Source organism: Folsomia candida, unplaced genomic scaffold (genome assembly GCF_002217175.1).
Source record: "Folsomia candida strain VU population unplaced genomic scaffold, ASM221717v1 Fcan01_Sc001, whole genome shotgun sequence".
NCBI classification, from domain to species: Eukaryota; Metazoa; Arthropoda; class Collembola; order Entomobryomorpha; family Isotomidae; genus Folsomia; species Folsomia candida.
Window position 1 is genome coordinate 25,975,747 of NW_019091193.1, and position 19,493 is coordinate 25,995,239.

The window sequence follows — 19,493 nt, forward strand, 5'->3', positions numbered from 1 at the left end:
CTTCTCGGGAATTCAAACATGTTATTTTAATTTGTCTGTGTGTGAGTGTGGGCAAATCTAGTTTGAAACTTTAAACTAAACTCCAAAGACGCTGCTGTACAAATAAAATGGGTTGAGAAATAAATCTTTCAAGCATCCGTCTCCTTCATCTTCTTCTTATCCGAAATCTTGTAAAAATCTCTGGCAATTCCAACCCCTTCCTTCGCCCAAGGACTTGGAAATATCTACTTCCCCAGCTCGCTCACAATTTTTTAGTCCTGGGTGTTTAGCATGCCATTTAGTGGTGTGCTAATGATATGATCTCGTCGTTCAGCTAAATCTCTCAGATCGGGCCGGGATGGGTCTCATTGCATCTCGTACATATGAATATCCTTCCTGGTGGGAACGGGAGAGAAGCCGTCCCGTCCTACCCGTGTCGTGCTGATCTAAACCGAAATTCTTGAACTGGTGGGATGATGCGATTGGAGATGTATGTACACATGCATGAGAATGGGTGATTGAGTGAGTAGGGCGAGAGGTGATCACCAGTCAATCGTCCTCCTATCCGTCGCTTATCTGTGTGGAAAGATGAGAATAATAACATAAAAAGCAGAGTCCACATTACATAACTGCTCATCATCATCCACGTATGTAGCTCGCATAGGTATGCACACATGTAGGTGGAATATCTAGCGAGTAATGATATGTAAGTGTGTGTGAATGAATGTATGAGATGCATAAGCCATGGATTCGTATTACTTATTACGGCGCATCTTTAGTCCACCGAGAGAGAGAGATCTCACAAAGTGAGCTCTGGTACATACACAGGCTGCAGAAGAGCTAGGCAAGAAATCTCAACTTGAGATTCTCAAGTAATAATAACCCAACTTTTACTCGCAGTGTTTGGAGACATGTAAACTCGTCGTCGTGTTGGTCGTCGTCGTATAGCTGCTGCTCAACCCTTTCCTTTTATTTATTCCATCTCCAAAAGTCTTGGACTTTTTACCATACGAGCGTGGCATTGTATTCACTTACTTACCACCACCTCCTCCACCACTTCATGTACGAGCAAGAAGATGATGGTGTGGAGTAGGAGAGAAGAAATATAGGAAACATTACGTTTAGCAAGTCAGTCGTCGCAATGCATGAGTAAAGAAAGGGGATTGCCATTGCATTTCGTGTGTGTAGCTTTTTTAACTTGCTCTCCTCCGACTTGGCCCGTTCTTTAATACCAGAGTGTCCTATGCTACGGGCCATTATCATAGTCTGCCTGTCTGGTCTCCGTCCTCCTGGTCTCTCAAGCTCACACGGTGCACCAACGCTAGACCGAGAACATCTCGCCATCAGCTCATCATCGCCGCCACACTTTTACCTCTTCTTCCTCCTCTCCCCCTTCTTCTGCACCAGGACTTTGGTCCCAGGACCTACTTTTTAAGCCCCCTTCCGGTCCAGTAAAATTGCACCGATTTCGACGCTCGGGTGATGTCCACACTTTTCGCAACTACAAAGCAAGTGCAAGTGCCAGTGATATTGCCTCGTTGCATTGGAATCCTCATTGTTGTCTCAGTTGGGTTGTGGGAGTTGTTGGGGTGAAAGTGAATTTAGAATGTGAGACGCGACGCGACTCTTGTTCATAAATCATGAGCTGCATTTTCTGTTCCTGCACTGCCACGGCTGCACCTTGTTCCTCGTCTCTCATTCCTTTAATGAAACCCAATCCATCCATCCTCTCACTACACTCGTTCAAATAATCATAATCGTAGGAAGGAGAATGAGATCTCACATGCACGCTTGCATTCGTGGTCAATAGCAAGGTGTGCACATAAGTATAGCGTACAACCTGTGTGTGTGTGGGTAGAATATTGGTACGCAGGATTACACATAGCAGCCGGTGAATTGACTGCTGCGAATTCCAAAGTTTCCACACCTTTGAGCCGGGTTCGATTTGTGGGGTTGTGACAAAAAGTTTGGAAAATGTGCAAGTACTTGAAATCTGTGAGGACATTTACCGAGTGAGATGGAATGAGAGAGAGAGGAATGCAATATGTAATGTGATCGTGATAAATAAAGACTCGGAATGGAAACGTGCTGAAAGTGCAATTTCTTCTCCGGCATCTCCAAAGCCTCAGAAGACGAGTAAAAAGAGGAACAAGAAGAAGAAGGCGACGTAGCTGCAGCCAAGTGTCCTGCACGAAGATGGAAAAAATTAGAAAGCCTACAACAAATATTTTTCGCATGCTTTTACTCCTCATCGGCGTAACGACACTGATTCTCAGTCCGCTGTGTCTCTACTCATACTTTTACTACGTTGGTGTACCTCACAAGTCTCAGGTTGACCCCTTCGGAGAGTGGACATCGGAGGGGGACGTTAGGTTAACAGATAGCAGTGCTGCCATAGTGTCCAGTGAAGCCTCGTCGTCCTTCTATGGGGAGAGTGGTGCATCGAGAAATGCAACTGCTGCTGCTGGTCCACATTCTCAACTCCAGCACCACAAGGACTCATCTTCATGGTCTGGTGCGTCCTCTTTAAAACACTTGGTTATCATTAGTAGTATGCTCCTGATAATGTCACTCTCCTGACGTATGGCTTTCCTTCATTCATTTCATAATGTCATCGTTATCTCGTGTCTATTAAAACTATTTTCGCTCCTCTAGTCACTCCGTATGCACAACTACACTCCTCCATACTTATGCATCCACACACGTAAATACGTAGATATGTATGTATTTATGTGTAGTAGGACATCTACGTTACAGCAGAAGATATCCATTTTTAGGCCCCATAAAAAAGGATGGATGAATGCAATGAATTGATTTAAATTGATCATTTTTTGCCAACTTTGGCGTGTCATTTTAATGTGCACGAGAGGGATATAATTTTTGCCATAAAATTATTCTTATTTTAAATACACACTGTTTTTTCTACATGTGTAGCAACACTCGTTAACATGAAATGTGTCAGCAATTTATGTTCCTGAAACTGCTGACACCTAAAATACAAAATACAGTCGAAGCAGCAGAAGACATTTGGAGGATCCTCCGACATTATTGGCAACATTGTTGACCAAATACAATGTTATAAGTATTTTATAGGCTTTAATAATGCGTGTGAAGATAACTTCCTCTGTTTACACATTGAGCGTGTATTTATTATTCCATTAATTTCACTTTCATTCGTGCACATAAACCCTTGCCCTACAACGCATTCATGCAGCAGACGACGCGAAGCAGGAGCGTTTAAACATTTGCCATTCTCATTCGCGAATCGTTTCGGCAGAATGAAACGTATTCAATCAGTCGGTTTATGGGAGCAGTGCACCAGCCACGCCACGCCACACACACGAATGTATGTTCATATGCACACACGGTAAAACGACATGCCATGCGATGCCAATCCCAGACCAAGACAAATAGTCAAAGCCAAAGCCAAATTTTAACTGAACCGAGACCAACTGACAAAGTTGAACTGCCGCATTCTGTTTAAATTAAGAATGAGGAGCAGCCGTCGAGGTGGTAGAAAAATATGTCATTATTATTATATCTCTAATAATATGAACAACCCGGTCGGACTAACAACAGGCTCGTACACATATAGTTTTGCACATGCAAATATAGTGCAACCCCTACTCCTCAAGTTTTCGGCTCATGTATGTGACGCAAGAAGGATATTTGGTACGCTCCGTTCTCGCATGTCATTTTTGCAAGAGCCGGCTTGTTGTCTCGTCAGTTATCAATCGTCATCATCGCCGTCCAAGCCAATCCTACCTTGCAGTCAATAATGGATTTGTTTAGTTTTTGCAAGTAGCCCATGCACCACAACTGAGCCATGAAAGTAAGAGAAAGGCTAAATGTCAAATCACAAACCAGGTTTGCATCATGTCTCGAATGCACCAAGTAGCACGACATCTTAGGATTAGTAGTATGCACACATACATATTCAATTCACGTCTTTTACGTATGTGCTATGCTTGTGTACCTTGCTGGCTGATTGGAAAAAAGTCGTGTCGTGTCGTAGCGTTGAGTTGGCTGGCCTGCAGACGTGGAATAAAACCTGGTTTATCGTTACAAAATACTGAGCATATAGCAGCATCGTGGTGAATGCAGTGAGTGTAATAAAAGTGAAACTGAATACGGCGACGAGGACGATCGAGGGTAGGGCAATCATCCCGCAATGCACGGATTTAATAATTGGCTCAGGTTTCCTTCTTTGATTTATGCTGTAACATTACTGACTCCACAACTGCAGGTGCAGCAGACTCTGTCGAGGAGCACAATCGATTGCTGGAGACGATTAGCAGAAAGAACGTGGCCAAGTTGCGAAGAGAGTTGATTTACATTTACAAACTACCTCCGGTAACAGACCAGGACTACGAGCATGAGGACTTGGCCCTCCGTCGGCGTCGCAAGCATGAGGGGACGTTGGGTGGGGTCTGGCTTTTTGACGATTTGGACACGGATGATTACCTCACTGATGACACCTCCTCAACAAACACGACGCCTCATCGCTTCAGCAACGCCAAAAGAAGCAATAGTGTCACATCGCACAGTCATAAAAACGTCCCCGAAGCAGCTCACCCACCAAACCACCGATTTGACATAACTCATCCAAATGCCAAAGGAGGAGGCTATGGAATTAGGGTGGATGCTGACAATAAGAAGCCACCACAACCACTGCCCCACCATCACCAAGTATACGCTGCTACTGCTGCTACTTCTGCTACCACTGCCAGCTCGACACAACTTTCTCCAAAATCCCGGAATTATGACAAAGCGAATGATTCAGAATTATCGGATTCCCATAAAAGCACAAGGACGGCGGCGGCTGAGTCGTCTTCCGGTCTGTCACTGCCACTCCCCCCACTGCCCATAACCAAGGAGGGGGAGAACAATAATGGTCGTCTGAATGAACATTTTTCTGATCCAACGCCACAACAACTACTGCCACCACAACCACCCAAAGTACAAAACCAAACGAAATGGGAGCACAATGGAGAAAGTTGGAGTAGGAGAGCAAACAAATGGTACAATACGGGTCATTTCCGTAAATCACATGCTATAATTTGGGATCCACACCCCCAATACCGGTGAGTACGTGAAATGCTAAGCCTTGTGTAATGTTGTGTGGCCCAGTTGGGTAGCATGTTAATAGGCCCCAGGAATAAATTTGTCGAGCAACACAACCAAATTAGTTGAGGTTACGCCTCATCACTAATAATATTCGCTACTATTATTAGGTTTCATGCTTTTGGTCATCGTTTCCACTTGATGCTAAACCTCATTCCCCAGAAGCACTCATTTCTCACCCCCAATTTCGCCATCACCACTCACACCACCACCACAACAGACCCCCATCGACAACAAGAACCACCGTTCAGCAGCAGCAGGGTCAGTAATGAAAGTCTCATGTGGAGAGAAAATCTCGGAGGGAAAATCAGCGGCTGCTTTTACAATGGATTTGTCCTCGGCGATCCTCAGTCATCCGTGGCTGTCAGCTTGTGTCATGGAATGGTACGAGATTATTAATACTGCTTTGCATAAATATTATGCGTGTTCTGGAAGTGAAATTCTGTACACTTTTTGCACATTCGTCTCATGAACAAATACTTTTTTTGAGGGATGAGGAAAATAGTAGATTTTTTTTTCGCTACACTGTAGCAGGAAATTGCTGATATTCCTGTTGAGGAATATAATGATACTCGACTCTTTCTCCACATATTATGGTACATAGAAATGTATCTAAATCCATATCCACTCTAGCCTTCGATTGTTCGATCTGATTCTGATGGAAATGCACTCGGTTTTGCATAATGGAGTAAATGGCGAGTAAATTGTGCCCGTTTTTTGAGTGCTGAGTATATAGCACTTATGCAGAGAGTGTTATTACGACACGATGCGTGTTTTTGATTTATGGAATTTCTCTCCCTCAAATGACAATAGTTTTTGCATGCATAAATTCCAATGTTGACTGCTCCCAGACTGGTCATATCCGTACATCCCATGGATCCTATTTTATTGAGCCATTGTCTCCCACATCGGACGAATACTTGAAGAAAAAGGCGACAGAAAAAGTGAGTGGAAATGGGAGCAACTCCGCTGGAAGAGAATCTACTCATGATATTAACGATGACCATGAGATTCTCCATGAGATTTACCAAGTGGGCTTAGACCTGCCTGCAACTGCCTCCGCGGCTGAAGAGAAGGACGAGAAGACGGCTGGAAGTCGCACGTCGTCGACGACGACGGCGACAGAGGAGGACTATTCATACGAGTCATCGGACAACTTGCAAATCGGATCCCCAACTTATGAGGACGAAGATGAAGAGGACGATTACTGGCTTAATCCAGGCGGACTAGCACCAAAACCCACAAAGTTGCCAAAATCTAATTTAGAGGCAAAGTCACGGACCAAAAGATCCATGTCAAGAGAACGCTTCGTGGAATTAAGCGTGGTAACTGACAAATCGAGTAGGTGGTTCGTTTTATTTTTATTACTTTTATGTACCAGTCTCACTCGTGTCTCATTTATTGGTTTTTGCCTGTCTATTGATAAATTATAATTGGACTTGAAATTTTAAAACTTTGCATCAACAGTGTCTGCGTATCACGGGGATAATTTGAAGCACTACGTCCTCACACTAATGTCCATCGTAGGTCTCATTTACAAGGTACCGCATTCATACACAGTCACCGGAATAATTGCATACTGGTTGATATATAGTTACACTTTCCAAACGAAATTACGATCTGACATTGCAGGACGCGAGCATCGGCAACCCCATCAACATTGCTCTGGTTAGCTTTCATGTCCTCCCAGACAAAAGTTTCGCCACAAACAAATTGTCCGTGGAGAACAACGCTTCATCCGAAGCTCTCCCTGGATTAAGTGCATCGGAAATGCTCCGCAGTTTTTGCAAGTGGCAAAAAGAGCATAACATTTTGGACGACAAGTCTGTACATCACCATGATACGGCTCTTCTTCTGACTAGGTACGCCTCCATAAATCAACTCATTAAAGTCGGTCAATTTGATTTCATGGGAGTGCATATGCATGCCAAAAAGCGCTTCTGCTTCCTCCGCTGAAATTTTAAGTTTGCAAATTTTGAGCTGGAGAAGATTTTGCCGACTCGAGTAACTCCAATCTACTTATTTCCATATGCACATATGAAAGTGCAGAGTAGTTGAATTTACCATGTTTATAACTATACGTATGTATATGCATACAAATAAAGGGAGACGATTTGTCGAAACCCTTGGCTCAACAAATGTGATACTCTGGGCCTCGCAGAATTGGGAACAATGTGTAAGTTGTCTGCTTGCTTGTATTCTAATGTAATTTATGGTGGGTTGTGATGACTCAATCACAATCGAGTTTAATTTTTTAGGCGACCACTACGCGAGCTGTGCCATTGTCCAAGATAATGGCTTATCGGCTGCATTCACCATAGCCCATGAACTTGGCCATGTGTAAGTTTGCAACTTGTACATTTTAGTATCTGCGCACTACATTTGCTAGTTACTTGATAAATATAAAGTAGCCATTAAAAAACAATGTCTTCAAGTCCATCCATTATAAGTAATTTTTTAAATCTTATGTAAAACAGGTTGAACATGCCTCACGATGACGACTACAAATGTCAAATGTTCCTCGACTCACAAAGTAACCATCCTTCGTCAGCCAATCATGTCCACCAACAGTTTACATCCGATACTCCCAACTCTGCCAGCGGACCTCAACACTACGTCATGTCGCGGATGTTAGGTAAGTTCGCAGTCCAAATGCTTATGCATATCGAGATCTGGCGGAAATCTCGGTCACTTAATCGCCACTAATTTTCTCGCTGTTTAGACCACAACACGTACCCCTGGGCCTGGTCTCGATGCTCCAGGCACTTTCTGACCGAGTTTCTAGAGTAAGTTGCCTATTAAATGTTTACTCGCACGTTCATTCATTCATGGAAATTCATGCGTTTCGGCCATAAACATCGTTAAGGGAGTGGCAATCAACTCCCGACACGCTCTTACCTTCGGCTAGAGAAACAACCTTTTGTCACCTCTGTCACTTTGTCGCCAAGACCAGCATTAGCATATTTGGTGTGAACTCGCTAAGTAGAATTGTTTTTTTTGTGACCTGGGCTGGGGACAACTGCGGAAGCCGACTGGGTTATGGGGCCCTTTTTTAAAAGGCCCCCATTGAAGTTAGAAATTAGAATACGTTGCTTAACGAGTACAATGCGGAAGGAAGGAAGTGTACAATGTGGTGTGGTGAGAATGCACTTGTTAAAGAGCAGGAATGGCGATAAAAATGCAGTTTGTGAAACCAGATGCATGGAGGAAAGTATGTTAATGTTGTGTGCCATATTATATTATTACGTGCAGGACCTCGACTTGCTCCAAGTCGACGACAGTTAAATAATCATCTGAAACCCAAACACAAAAAACTTTGTTTCAGTGCTGGGCACGGAGCCTGCCTCGAAGACACGCCTCGGCTGAACTTACTAATTGGAGGCGGTGATAACCCAGACTCGCAGACCAATTTGGTAGACAACTTCACCAGTCCCCAACAACCTGGGGAAATATTCTCGGATCACAAACAGTGCGAACTCGTATTTGGTCCATCCAGCAAGCTCTGTTCTTACATGGTGCGTTCTTTTCTAATCTCCATCCATCCATCCGTCCACCAAAACACTTTGTTAACAGCTTTGCTCACATTCTCCTCACTCAACTACTTACCTAATAAGCCTCACAATTAACATTTATACATACACATGCAAATCCATAACACGGCACAAAATGCGTTCGTTAACCTCCACCACGTACTATCTCGATACTACTTTGTACATATGTAGCACCGTGCATAATAATAATAATAATGCCTCCCAAACTAACCAAGTTCTTCGCATACCAATGTGATGATAACAAATGTTATGCTTCTCCAATCCTTTTGGTTGCACGCTCCTTGTGCAATTCTCCCAAAGTGGCGAGATGGTCTCCAAACAAACGTGCTGAGAGATGCGTCAAATGATCTGGAGAGTCGTAAAATCCGTTTTATACGCATTTCTTATGTCACATTTTGTAGCCCAGTTGTAAACGACTTTGGTGCACGACGGGAACCACGACGGAGGAGCAGGAGGGTTGTCGGTGAGGGAGCATTTTTACCTATTCCATCCATTTTACAGATCATTCACTGAAATGCAAAGTGCAGAAATAATGTGCAAGCATGACCCGTATCTCTATGTCCATTTTCAGAACTCAGCACATGCCTTGGGCTGATGGGACAGGTTCGTAAAATGTTTTGATAATATAAGTACGACAGCTTTCTTGATTGTAAAAATAGGCAAAGTCGTTCTACGAAATCGTTGTTAAAAATAGGCATAAAAATTGACTGTAAATAAATAAAATGCATTGAAATAATATATCTGTTGGTCTGCGCAGCCTGCGGATCTGGGGGCTCGAATTGGTGTCAACGAGGAGCCTGTGTTAAGAAGGACTTGGAGAAGCTCAGGACGGTTCAAGGAGGATGGGGCGCTTGGATGGAGTAAGTACAACTAGTTTTTGTTGTCAACGGGTGTTTCAGGGGGATGAAAACTAATTCGAATTCGAATTAATCGATTTTTGATTAGATTTTAACAATAAATATTTCGCTTATATTTTCTAATGCTGAATTGGAGCAATGACTTCAGATTGAGATGATCGTCACGTATTATTTTTCAGGTACGGCGAGTGTTCCCGGACATGTGGGGGCGGGGTTCGAAAGTCGTACCGAGAATGCGACAACCCACGACCTTCAAATGGTGGGAAGTGAGTGTAGCCCAAATTCCAGTATATCCTATACACTTACTATTATGCATACATTTCTATTCTGATATACAAAGTTGGCTGATCATCATTCTCATATTTTTTTTAGGTATTGCATCGGGTAAGTCGATTTTTTAGAAACATTTTCACTGCATCTGGTAAGTCGTTTGCTGTCGACTATGTTTATTTAGTGACACTGTTTGCCTTGATTCTTAGCCCCCGTGTCCGTTACGAGTCTTGTCTCACTCACGAATGCCCCAGCGAGGTTGACTACAGAGCCGAACAATGCTCCAATTTTAACAATGACAACTTTAATATTCAAGGCCTACCAAGGTAAACGGTATTCAGAATGATTATGCCGCAGCTGCGGAGACATTTCGCAGATTTTCACAGAGCTAAACAAATTGATTTGCGTTCCGTTTTAGCGAGATAACGTGGGTTCCCAAGTATCACGGAAGTAAGTATTTAAATCTTCCAAAATCTACGCCTTCATAATTATTGCACTGCTTCGACTTTGCTAATTAAGGCGTTCCGCTACATAACAATAACAATAACATTTTTTGTTTGGACTACAGTCAGTCCAAATGATCGATGCAAGTTGTTCTGCCGAGTCCAAGGGTCAAGTTCATATTACCTGCTGCGGGAGAAAGTGGTGAGTTTACTACTTGCTTACAACTTGTAAGTAAGTTATTTACAAGATCGTGAAGATGAGAGACGCTTTTACACTCATGACGCGCATTTTTGCGTATGTATAAAGATGCCGCGGTGGAATAAGGCCTGATGGGTTATTTTATAGGTGGACGGTACTTCATGTGCTCATGATACTTTTGACGTGTGTGTTAACGGTGCTTGTCTTCCCGCTGGATGTGATCGAAGACTCCACTCCAAAAAAGCCCTAGGTAAGTGCAAAAGACAACACTGGGTCATCCATCTCACTCCCACTGGCAGACTAAACAAACGAAGAGTGTTCTCCTTTATCTCTGCAATCACGGAGCCAATAGTTGTGTGATGCATTGATTTTGTGTGATGTACATACGTCGATGCATGCACTACTTATTTCGCCCTCTTTTCCCAAGTCAGAGATTCGTCAAAATATTTACGTTGTTGCGTTTTCTTGCTTTCTTGCAGATATTTGTGGGGTCTGTGGTGGCGATGGAGTTTCATGTCGGACAACTCGGGGGTCGTTCAATGAGAGCAAATACGGTTACAATACCGTCATCCGAATCCCTGCAGGAGCTTCCAACATCGATGTAATTGACATTTTATTCATTTTTCTTTATTTTGCCATTTGTGCAAATGGGAATAATGTTATTAATATTATTAGTGATTGTTTTCGTCGCTCGTTGATGATTTTTTATTAGATCTTGGGTAGTTGTCAGTCTGTGAGGTTCTTTTCAGCGGAAATGGAATTATGTGTTGCATGGCGTTTGAGGGTTCCACGTTGGAAAACGGGTGTCTTTTTGTCAACTTTTTCTCCAACCCGGCAATCTTTTGATTTAACAAGATGATGGTCTCGTCCTTTTTCTGCAAATTTGACTTGAGTGTGACGATCTCGTTCCTCAGTTCGGCAACTTCGGTGTTGGCAGTTGAACCTTCATTGGGCGCAGACGGTAGAACGACAAGTTGTCTATGAATGAAACAAAAAATGATTATTTGCAAGGTAAAACTGTTAACTTCGAAAGCTACGTAAACAGGCATACCTATTTTTTTCGACCTGCTTGAATCCAACCTTCCGACCTTTTCCCTTGAACGTGCATCCGTTTTTTGTGTGTCGCCATAAACACGATTTATCTGAAAATCCAACGTGACAAACTTCACAAACGAAAGGTTTTTCACCCGTGTGGGTCCGGACATGTCTAAAAAATTAAACATGTTTACAACAACAATACACAATGGATTCCGACGTAGTTTTTATAAACCAACCTCTTCATGATATAAGGCTTGTCGCATCGATAGTCACAGAAATCGCATCCAACTCTGCCGGTCGTTCCTCTGGACTTTCGCTTCTTTTTCTCTGGTTCACCCAATGCAATGCACACTTCATCTTCTTTTTCTACAACATCGATGACGTTGTCTGTTGCTGAACTAGGAAACAAACCCAAAAAAGTCGCTATAATGTAAACATCGAAACACAATTAGAAATTCATCATTTGGTATTACTTAATAGCAGAATTTATGACATCCCAGTGTCTTGACAAGAGTTTCTTTACACTTTTTGGCTTGATTGAACACTTTGCTTCCTTGTAGTCTCGGGTATAACTTTTTAGTGCTTCAGCACTCTTGAAAGAGGCACCAAAAAGTGAGGGGTCAATTACTTCAATTGGATCAGCAAACAATGGGATTGTCCATTTATCGCTGAAATTTAAAAGTTTTGTATAACTATGAAATGTGAATCAGTTACTGCATATGACAAAATAACTCACAGATAACTACAAGATGTCCCAGTCACACCGTTAGCCTTGCTTCGATTATTCGTCAATATAATTGCATGTTTTGCCCAAAGAAACTTATCTTGCAGGGAAGACTCTCCATATGTCAACTCCCTTGGTCTAAATAACGCATCTCTGTATACTTGTATCAGAACGCGGTTCACTTCAACACCTAGATAATAACATGCACATTTAGAACTCACGACATACTGTCTGAATGTCAACAACTTATACCATTCATTTCAAGCAGTTCGGTTTTTTGCTTAGCGGACGCGGTGTATTGACCATCAATTTTTTCAATGACATAGACTGAAGTACCATTGAATATGCAATTTTGTATACCACATTGTTTCACGGTACCCGACCAATATCTCTCCGAAGTCTTTTGCCAATTTATTTCGTGTCTTGATGTGTTTGGAAGTGGAATCCAGCTCGACATCGTGTAATTCACACATGGCTGTATTTGTCTCCAGCACCAATTTTTTTGCTTTCTCTACTAGTCGATCCCTGACGAAAATTGAAAGTAACAATGTCAGATCTGCAAATTTAAATGTGTGCATCATAAGTCTTACAACGTACACTTTAGGAAGTTCCTCGGATGATCCGTCCGACCCAATTCCCTTCACTCTGATTACAATTGACTTCACTATTAAAAAGACAAAATAAAAATTTCACCATCTCATTTAAGACAAATTTGTGACTGAACTTACCGTATTTTTTAATTTCACCAAACTTTAACTCAATATCTCCCTGAAGTTTACTAAACGACATGACTAGGATGGCTAGACAATTAGTTAGCTGTGACTGAAATCAATAAATTTGTGACAAGCACCAGGTTGTTTACTAAAAGACTACTTCGAGTAGTTTAAACATCGCAGAGATTGAAAGAGTAAATGAATAAGTTCTCCCATCTAACATTACCCCAATATGATTACCTACCCGTGGGGAAGAATGGGGAGCTCTTGTGTTTTTATTCCAAAAACAAGGGGGAACTTTGGGTAATTACCTAGAAAATATGTAAATACTAACATGCACTGTCTGATTAAGATTCGCCAACGTTCCTTTGATGACACGGCGAGAGATGACAACTATTTGGCCCTGATGGACAGCAATAACGAGGAATTCATTCTCAATGGGCAATTCGTTGTCTCCATGTTTAGAAAGACGTTGCATTACGGTGGATCCATTTTGGAGTATTCTGGTTCAGATGAAGTCGTAGAACGTATTAACTCGTAAGTACATACGTGAATTTTTGTTATTTTGCAAGCGAAACTCGTAGTTCATTAAGGTGACTGCATTTTTGTCCAGCTCTTCCCGTCCGATCAAGTCGGATTTAGTTTTGCAAGTGCTAAGCGTGGGGAAGCTGAACCCCCCGGACATCGTGTATCAGTATGTCATCAGTCTCAACTATAATTCCGAGAGTGGTGGGGGACGAAGTAATAGCAACTCGGAAGAAGCTCGATGGACTCATTCAGATCGGTGGACAACTTGTTCAGAAATTTGCCAAGGGTCTCAAATGCAAATTCAAGTTTGCACAAATGCGAGGTCGGGTTCCGAGATTTCGTCAGGTAACAATCCTATGATATGCATTGGTTTATTTATTTATCTTAGCCAATATTTTTGACAAAATTAGATGCAAAAATTGGTAAAATATGCAACTCCGATTAAATGCTGGCTTGTTTTTTTAGAGTACTGCAGAAATATTGGGCAACCACAAGATGTTCGAAGACCATGCAATATGCATTGCACGCTAAAATGGTCTAAAGTGCAGAAACCTTGCGACTGTGTTCACCCAAATAAAACCGAGGTCAGTTTCAAATGTGTGCGTGACACGTCTGGAAACAAAACATTTATTTCGGACGGATACTGTTCGAAACTGGAGAAAGGTGACTCTACTCCGGAGTGCGTTGTGGAGTGCTCGCGACCCAAATGGCGTCAAACGCAGGTATAACATCACATTCTCAACAACATCTTCATTGTCGTCACTGTGTCATCAAGCTTCGTGAGGATCAATGTGTAATTCTCCCTTTATGCTAATTTTCAGTGGTCAGAGTGCAGTGCGCGGTGTGGGGAAGGAACACAGTATAGAAATGTTTGGTGTCAGAAGTACAATGTGCAACAGGGGATAAGGAGTGCTAGTTCCGAGCAAGAAAACGTTCCCTACATTCGCCTTGCTGACGCTGAGTGCGCCGGAGTCAAGCCAAGCAGTCGGAAAAAATGTAACAGTGGGCCGTGCGGTCAATGGAAAATCGATCAGTGGAGTCCCGTACGAATAAAGTTACCCTTATTCGCCACCCAATTTACGCCTATTTTAAATATATTGAAATGAATGCAGTGTTCTTCAACATGTGGACAAGGAATTAGTCGAGGTGCGTACGCTTGCTATCTGGACGATGTCATCGGACCTTCTGATTTTTGCAATCATTTGCCAAAACCTCCGTTGGAACGAACGTGTGAGGCTGACATACCGTGTGTTGAGTGGGCCATCATGACTTCAAGTGACAACTTTGTTACACAATTTACTGACGACGACCACTGGAGCGACGTGAGTAATGTTGAAAAGCATGTAAGTCGTCTTGTTAAATTTCTGTATTTTTGAAATATTTTAGTGTACCACAAGGTGTACTCCGTCCACTGGATATCGGAGCAGATCAATCGTGTGCATTATGCAGCAAGGAAGTCGGAAACAACAGAAGCAAGTCACTGACAGTCTTTGCGATCGACTTCTCGCCAATAAACCAATGTCATCTAAACCTTGTGACGCTGTGATTCCTGATGACTGCATCGTGGCTCAGCATCAAATGCATCTTCAACGACAACAAATGCACCGACAGAATTCGCTATTTTCTGCTGCATCAGCCACCAGGCTCCCATTTAGTGGCAGTAAACCTGCTCAGGCTGGCATAAGTCTGCCCCTCATTAGCGATAATACGATTGGAGAGGATGAGGGTCACAGCAGTGACTGGATCACAGGGCCGTGGAGTACATGTTTCAAGTCGGGAGTCAATGCCATTCAAATTCGCGAAGTCAAGTGTCCAAAAGACAGCCGGTGTGTGGAGCAGAGGCCGCTGAACAGTCGAGCATGTGGGGTGTGGTTCACGAAGGAGTGGGACCGTTGCAACTCTACGTGCGAAAACCGCATAGGTTATGAAACACGAGAAGTGAAATGTATCCAATCCGACGGAGAAAGTTCCTACTCGAACGAGTTGGAAGAGTCCGATTGCTTGAATCCAAAGCCGGACAGCAGCCGCACGTGCACCTCGTACTGCAAGGCCAACGGACGTTGGAGGACTGGGCCATGGGGGAAGGTAAGTGCATGTTTAGATATTATTGCGCATCTGTCTCCTTCTAATCTTCATTTATTGTGTAAAATTGGTAAATTGTAGTGTTCGCGACCGTGCGGAGTGATGCAGAGTGTGGGGAACAACGACGCAAGGGGGATTCGAATGAGACAGGTATGCTTATTTATAAATCAGCTCATATAACAATGACAAAGGATCAGAGAAATAAGAACCAGACAAATAAATGTTGGGTATTTCGATGAAACATCTTGCCATATGCTTTTTCCACCTTACATGAAATATCCACTGGAGTTGAACGCATTATCTATTTGGAAGACGAACAATTTTTTTTGTTTGTCACGATTTAAGTCTAAAAATAAACCTTGCCTTCACGTTTTAGTTTCGATTGAGCAGTTAATTTGATTACTGATTAATGATTACTTTCATATGGAAAACTTTGAAGAACACTGGGTGAATGATCTTGCTTATTTTATTGACAAAAATCAACAGGTTGCATGCGTCGATGAATCTAAACCATCGTCCATGCTCCCGGAAGCTGAATGCGACAGCAAGTCAAGGCCCGAAAGTAGTGGTTCTTGTGCGGATTCCGAAAATCAACCTTGTCCAGTGTGGTCCGTTTCAGAGTGGACAGAGGTACGATCATCTTCCAATTCTTTGTTAAGAATCTTCTGCTATGCAAATTCAACATTTATTATCGTTTCTAGTGTATGGCAATTACCACGACGGCTGCGACGACAATTACCAATAGTTCCAAACTGCATCCTAAAAAGTTGGTGAAACCGGTAAAAAAGAAAGTTGACCTATGCAACGACAGTGCTCAAGAAGTTTGGGGTCACCGAGAGCGGACCGTGAGATGTCATGATCACAGTGGTCAAGAAATCCCAGAATATCACTGCCGACTTTTAAATAAAAGACCGGATCATAGCGAACGATGCGTGCTGAGCAAGAAGCATTGCATTCACACTTCGCCGTACCGGTGGCAAGTTGGGAACTGGTCACAGTGCTCCAAGAATTGTGGATCGAAGGGGGTCAAGATGAGGACGGTGGAATGCACACGAGGTGGACATTTTGGAAAATTGAACACCACGACTGTTGTTGACGACAAGTATTGTCAACGGGGAGGGAAAAAAAGAAAGCCTAAAACCGAACGAGGTTGTGCAAGGTTCCACTGTCCATTTAAATATGTCACGACAGAGTGGACAGAAGTAAGCAGTCAAAATATGCAAATAAGAATAAAGTTGTAACAGCATAATATTTTACTACTTAAGTGCTCCCGAACTTGCGGGTATGGCCTTCAAAAGCGACAAGTAACGTGTCACCGGGTCAACCGGTTGGGTTGGATAGATCCTGACCCCGATCCTTCAAATGGTTGCGAAAGCATGGAGAAACCAAAGGAGTACAACTATTGCATGGTAAGAATTGATGTTAATTTACGGAATTATATATGAAAATATATTTTTAGTAGTAATTAGTGACATGACAGGGAGGCGTAATGTAAATATTTGAGAAAGTTAGGGTGGAGGGCCTTGCATTATATTTCACTCCTTCTAAATTTGGTGTACCAAAATTTGGTATTAACGTCAACTTTAATTAAACTTTGTAGATATCAGAAAGCTGCACAAACTCGACACGTTCCTATTTCTGGAAAATAGAGGATTGGTCCGAGTGCCCATCACCCACCCAATTTTGTGGACAGAAGGACAGAAAGGTGTTTCAAAAGCGTAAAGTTTATTGTGCCCTGAATGGCATCCGAACACCGCAACGTCACTGTGAAAAGTTGGGTCAAAAGCCGATTCGAAAACGACGGTGTCCGAGAAGTCCGTGTGGATGGAAAAGCTGCTTGGAAGTGAAAGCAGCAGGGAATTATCTGGACGGCGAGTATCAAATGCTCGTGGGCGGACTCAATATTTCCATTTACTGTCACGGCCTAAGTTCGGAACGTCCCAAGGAATACCTGTCATTGTGGGAAGAAGGAATTTCTGAAATCTATGACAAAAGGTGACTAAACTCACAATTCTGTTTACATTATGTATATGAAACTGATGATAATTTTATCTATACTCGAAACCAAATCAACAGACTAATCCGTCCAGAAACTTGTCCAAGAAATGGGAGACGACTCGAAACTTGTGAATGCGTTCAAGATAGAAACAGACGCTCTGGGTTAACGACGTGGAACAAGATTCGATTAAACGTCACAAACTTGAGAGTTGATAGTAAGAAATTGAATAAGAGCCAAGCAACTATTTAGTGAGAGTACAATGTCTGTTGTGAATTATTGCAGCTGATGATTTTATGTTTGCAAAATCAAACGGTGATCTCATTCCATTCGGTACGTCGGGAGACTGTTACAGCAGTGCGATGAACTGTCCTCAGGTATTTGCGTGTCTGCTTCAGTTGATGCTTGTTTAGAGCGCTAATAAATCCGTACAAATTAAACGTATCGAACTAATGAATTCGCAGGGGAGGTTCAGCATAGACTTGAGACGAACCCATTTGGCCGTATTACCCGTAACGACGTGGGTCAGGTAAGATTTTCCCTTTTGATCTCACATATTTGCAAAATATATTTATATAAGCTCGCAAAAATAACGTTTCAAATCTTCTGTTGCCCACCTCAGCCAAGGTCACAAGCCAACCATGCAGATAACGAAAGCAAGTGTAAGTCGATGATAATTATATTTTGTGTTATACTCTGAAGGAAAGTCCTTCCGTTAAACAATGAAACTGAACAATTTTTGGGTGCAGGATAACCAAAAGGTTGAAGGGAAATGTGGTGGATACTGTGGAACTTGCAGCCCCAATCGAATTATTGGACTAAAGTTGGGCGTCGTGCAGTGACTTTGATCATCTCGGAGAACAAAGAAGACGATGAAATTTGAACAATGCATTTGAACCAGTTGGTTTGTTAATATAAATACACATACCTGCAACTAACTGCCATTTGAAACTGCCATTAGTTGCCACTGCGGCGGCGGCGAAGGAAGGCCGCCGCGTTCTACGGCATTCCTCTCATGTCTCAAGGGTACATGCATTTTAAAATGTGGACACGCTTGAGACGCTCGTATTCATAAGTCGACAAAGTTGAAGAGATATTAGATCTTTGCCCTATAAACTGGTATTTTACTTTGGTCATATAGCTTTAGTTTCACAGAAACTGCCTCGACGACTGCCATAAATAAAATATTATATTTAATTAGCTTGTAAATATGTATGTACTAAATACCTATGTTAAGGCTTAAATATGCAAATTTGTGGTAACTACAACCGTTTTGCGATTGTGAATGTGCCTTTTAACTCACAACTCAACTCAGTATTCAGGAATTCAAAGATGTACTTAAAATGCATTCATAATAATACATACATACATAATATGGGTCGTGGTGGTGCAATCATCGGTACGTATTTAGTGCGGTTATTCATTAAGGATTGTACCTTTTCTAGCCTGTAAGTAGCCGTAGCAGTAATCACTAAGTTGTTTTGTTGATCAATTTGCTATGTGTTATCGTTACTTGAGATTGGAGCTTATTTTATTCGATAGTATATTTTTAAAAAAGTATGTGGACCATAGTAAATTCTATGGAGCAACCACGTACTATGACGCCACGGTCTTCACTTTAGCGAACAGTGCAAACTTTCTTTCTGGAATATGGACAGCAACGGATGACGGAGGGAAGAATGGGTGCTACTACATATTGCAGCTATTAGCTATAGATTTATGTATTTAATGTGTAAAAACTAGTCACTTCTTCGATAAAGTAGACACCGAAAAAGTATTCCCGTCAATCAGCGGGTTTGTCGTTTTTTGTTTATGTCATATACCACCGAAATACTTTTGTTATATGTCGTGCAATTTTTGAATACTCAACATGAATAGATTATTTTACAGCCTGTGGCTTTTTAATTGTTTTGTAACTTTTTAATTCATTGCAATAAATTTTTCACAAAGCTGATGCCATTCATAACGGTGTGTCAATTTTTATTACGA

At 42.2% G+C, this 19,493-nt stretch overlaps 2 protein-coding genes across 2 annotated transcripts; one reads left to right on the forward strand and one right to left on the reverse strand.

Annotated features, from left to right (window-relative positions):
- Positions 1 to 1,135: 1,135 nt before the first annotated feature.
- On the forward strand, positions 1,136 to 19,467 carry LOC110845435 (A disintegrin and metalloproteinase with thrombospondin motifs 9). Its single transcript, XM_022091842.2, has 37 exons — positions 1,136 to 2,494; positions 4,226 to 5,063; positions 5,214 to 5,487; positions 5,955 to 6,444; positions 6,571 to 6,644; positions 6,736 to 6,965; positions 7,209 to 7,279; positions 7,362 to 7,443; positions 7,581 to 7,738; positions 7,826 to 7,889; positions 8,429 to 8,618; positions 9,056 to 9,117; positions 9,226 to 9,257; positions 9,412 to 9,514; positions 9,691 to 9,777; positions 9,884 to 9,895; positions 9,991 to 10,107; positions 10,200 to 10,231; positions 10,350 to 10,426; positions 10,571 to 10,673; positions 10,903 to 11,024; positions 13,251 to 13,435; positions 13,512 to 13,771; positions 13,892 to 14,148; positions 14,248 to 14,469; positions 14,539 to 14,748; positions 14,813 to 15,511; positions 15,590 to 15,658; positions 15,995 to 16,138; positions 16,210 to 16,710; positions 16,774 to 16,917; positions 17,109 to 17,503; positions 17,585 to 17,721; positions 17,790 to 17,881; positions 17,969 to 18,033; positions 18,127 to 18,166; positions 18,254 to 19,467. The coding sequence occupies exons 1-37, from the start codon at positions 2,176 to 2,178 to the stop codon at positions 18,344 to 18,346; spliced, it is 7,050 nt and encodes a 2,349-aa protein (XP_021947534.1). The 5' UTR covers positions 1,136 to 2,175; the 3' UTR covers positions 18,347 to 19,467.
- On the reverse strand, positions 11,020 to 13,047 carry LOC110853682. Its single transcript, XM_022101997.2, has 8 exons — positions 12,914 to 13,047; positions 12,783 to 12,849; positions 12,438 to 12,710; positions 12,198 to 12,375; positions 11,935 to 12,129; positions 11,698 to 11,859; positions 11,475 to 11,630; positions 11,020 to 11,401 (listed from the first exon to the last, which is right to left on the reverse strand). The coding sequence occupies exons 3-8, from the start codon at positions 12,640 to 12,642 to the stop codon at positions 11,095 to 11,097; spliced, it is 1,203 nt and encodes a 400-aa protein (XP_021957689.1). The 5' UTR covers positions 12,643 to 12,710; positions 12,783 to 12,849; positions 12,914 to 13,047; the 3' UTR covers positions 11,020 to 11,094.
- Positions 19,468 to 19,493: the final 26 nt, after the last annotated feature.

What these genes read in the sequence shown, in the direction of transcription:
- LOC110845435 (XM_022091842.2), top strand. Translation starts at nt 2,176, where the DNA reads ATGGAAAAAATTAGAAAGCCTACAACAAATATTTTTCGCATGCTTTTA. An exon ending in GGATGGGGCGCTTGGATGGA is followed by an intron (nt 9,515 to 9,690) that starts GTAAGTACAACT and finishes ATTATTTTTCAG; the next exon opens with GTACGGCGAGTGTTCCCGGA. An exon ending in GGGTTCCGAGATTTCGTCAG is followed by an intron (nt 13,772 to 13,891) that starts GTAACAATCCTA and finishes TTGTTTTTTTAG; the next exon opens with AGTACTGCAGAAATATTGGG.
- LOC110853682 (XM_022101997.2), bottom strand. Translation starts at nt 12,642, where the DNA reads ATGTCGAGCTGGATTCCACTTCCAAACACATCAAGACACGAAATAAAT. An exon ending in CGAACTGCTTGAAATGAATG is followed by an intron (nt 12,376 to 12,437) that starts GTATAAGTTGTT and finishes GTTATTATCTAG; the next exon opens with GTGTTGAAGTGAACCGCGTT. An exon ending in AAGCAGGTCGAAAAAAATAG is followed by an intron (nt 11,402 to 11,474) that starts GTATGCCTGTTT and finishes TTTCATTCATAG; the next exon opens with ACAACTTGTCGTTCTACCGT.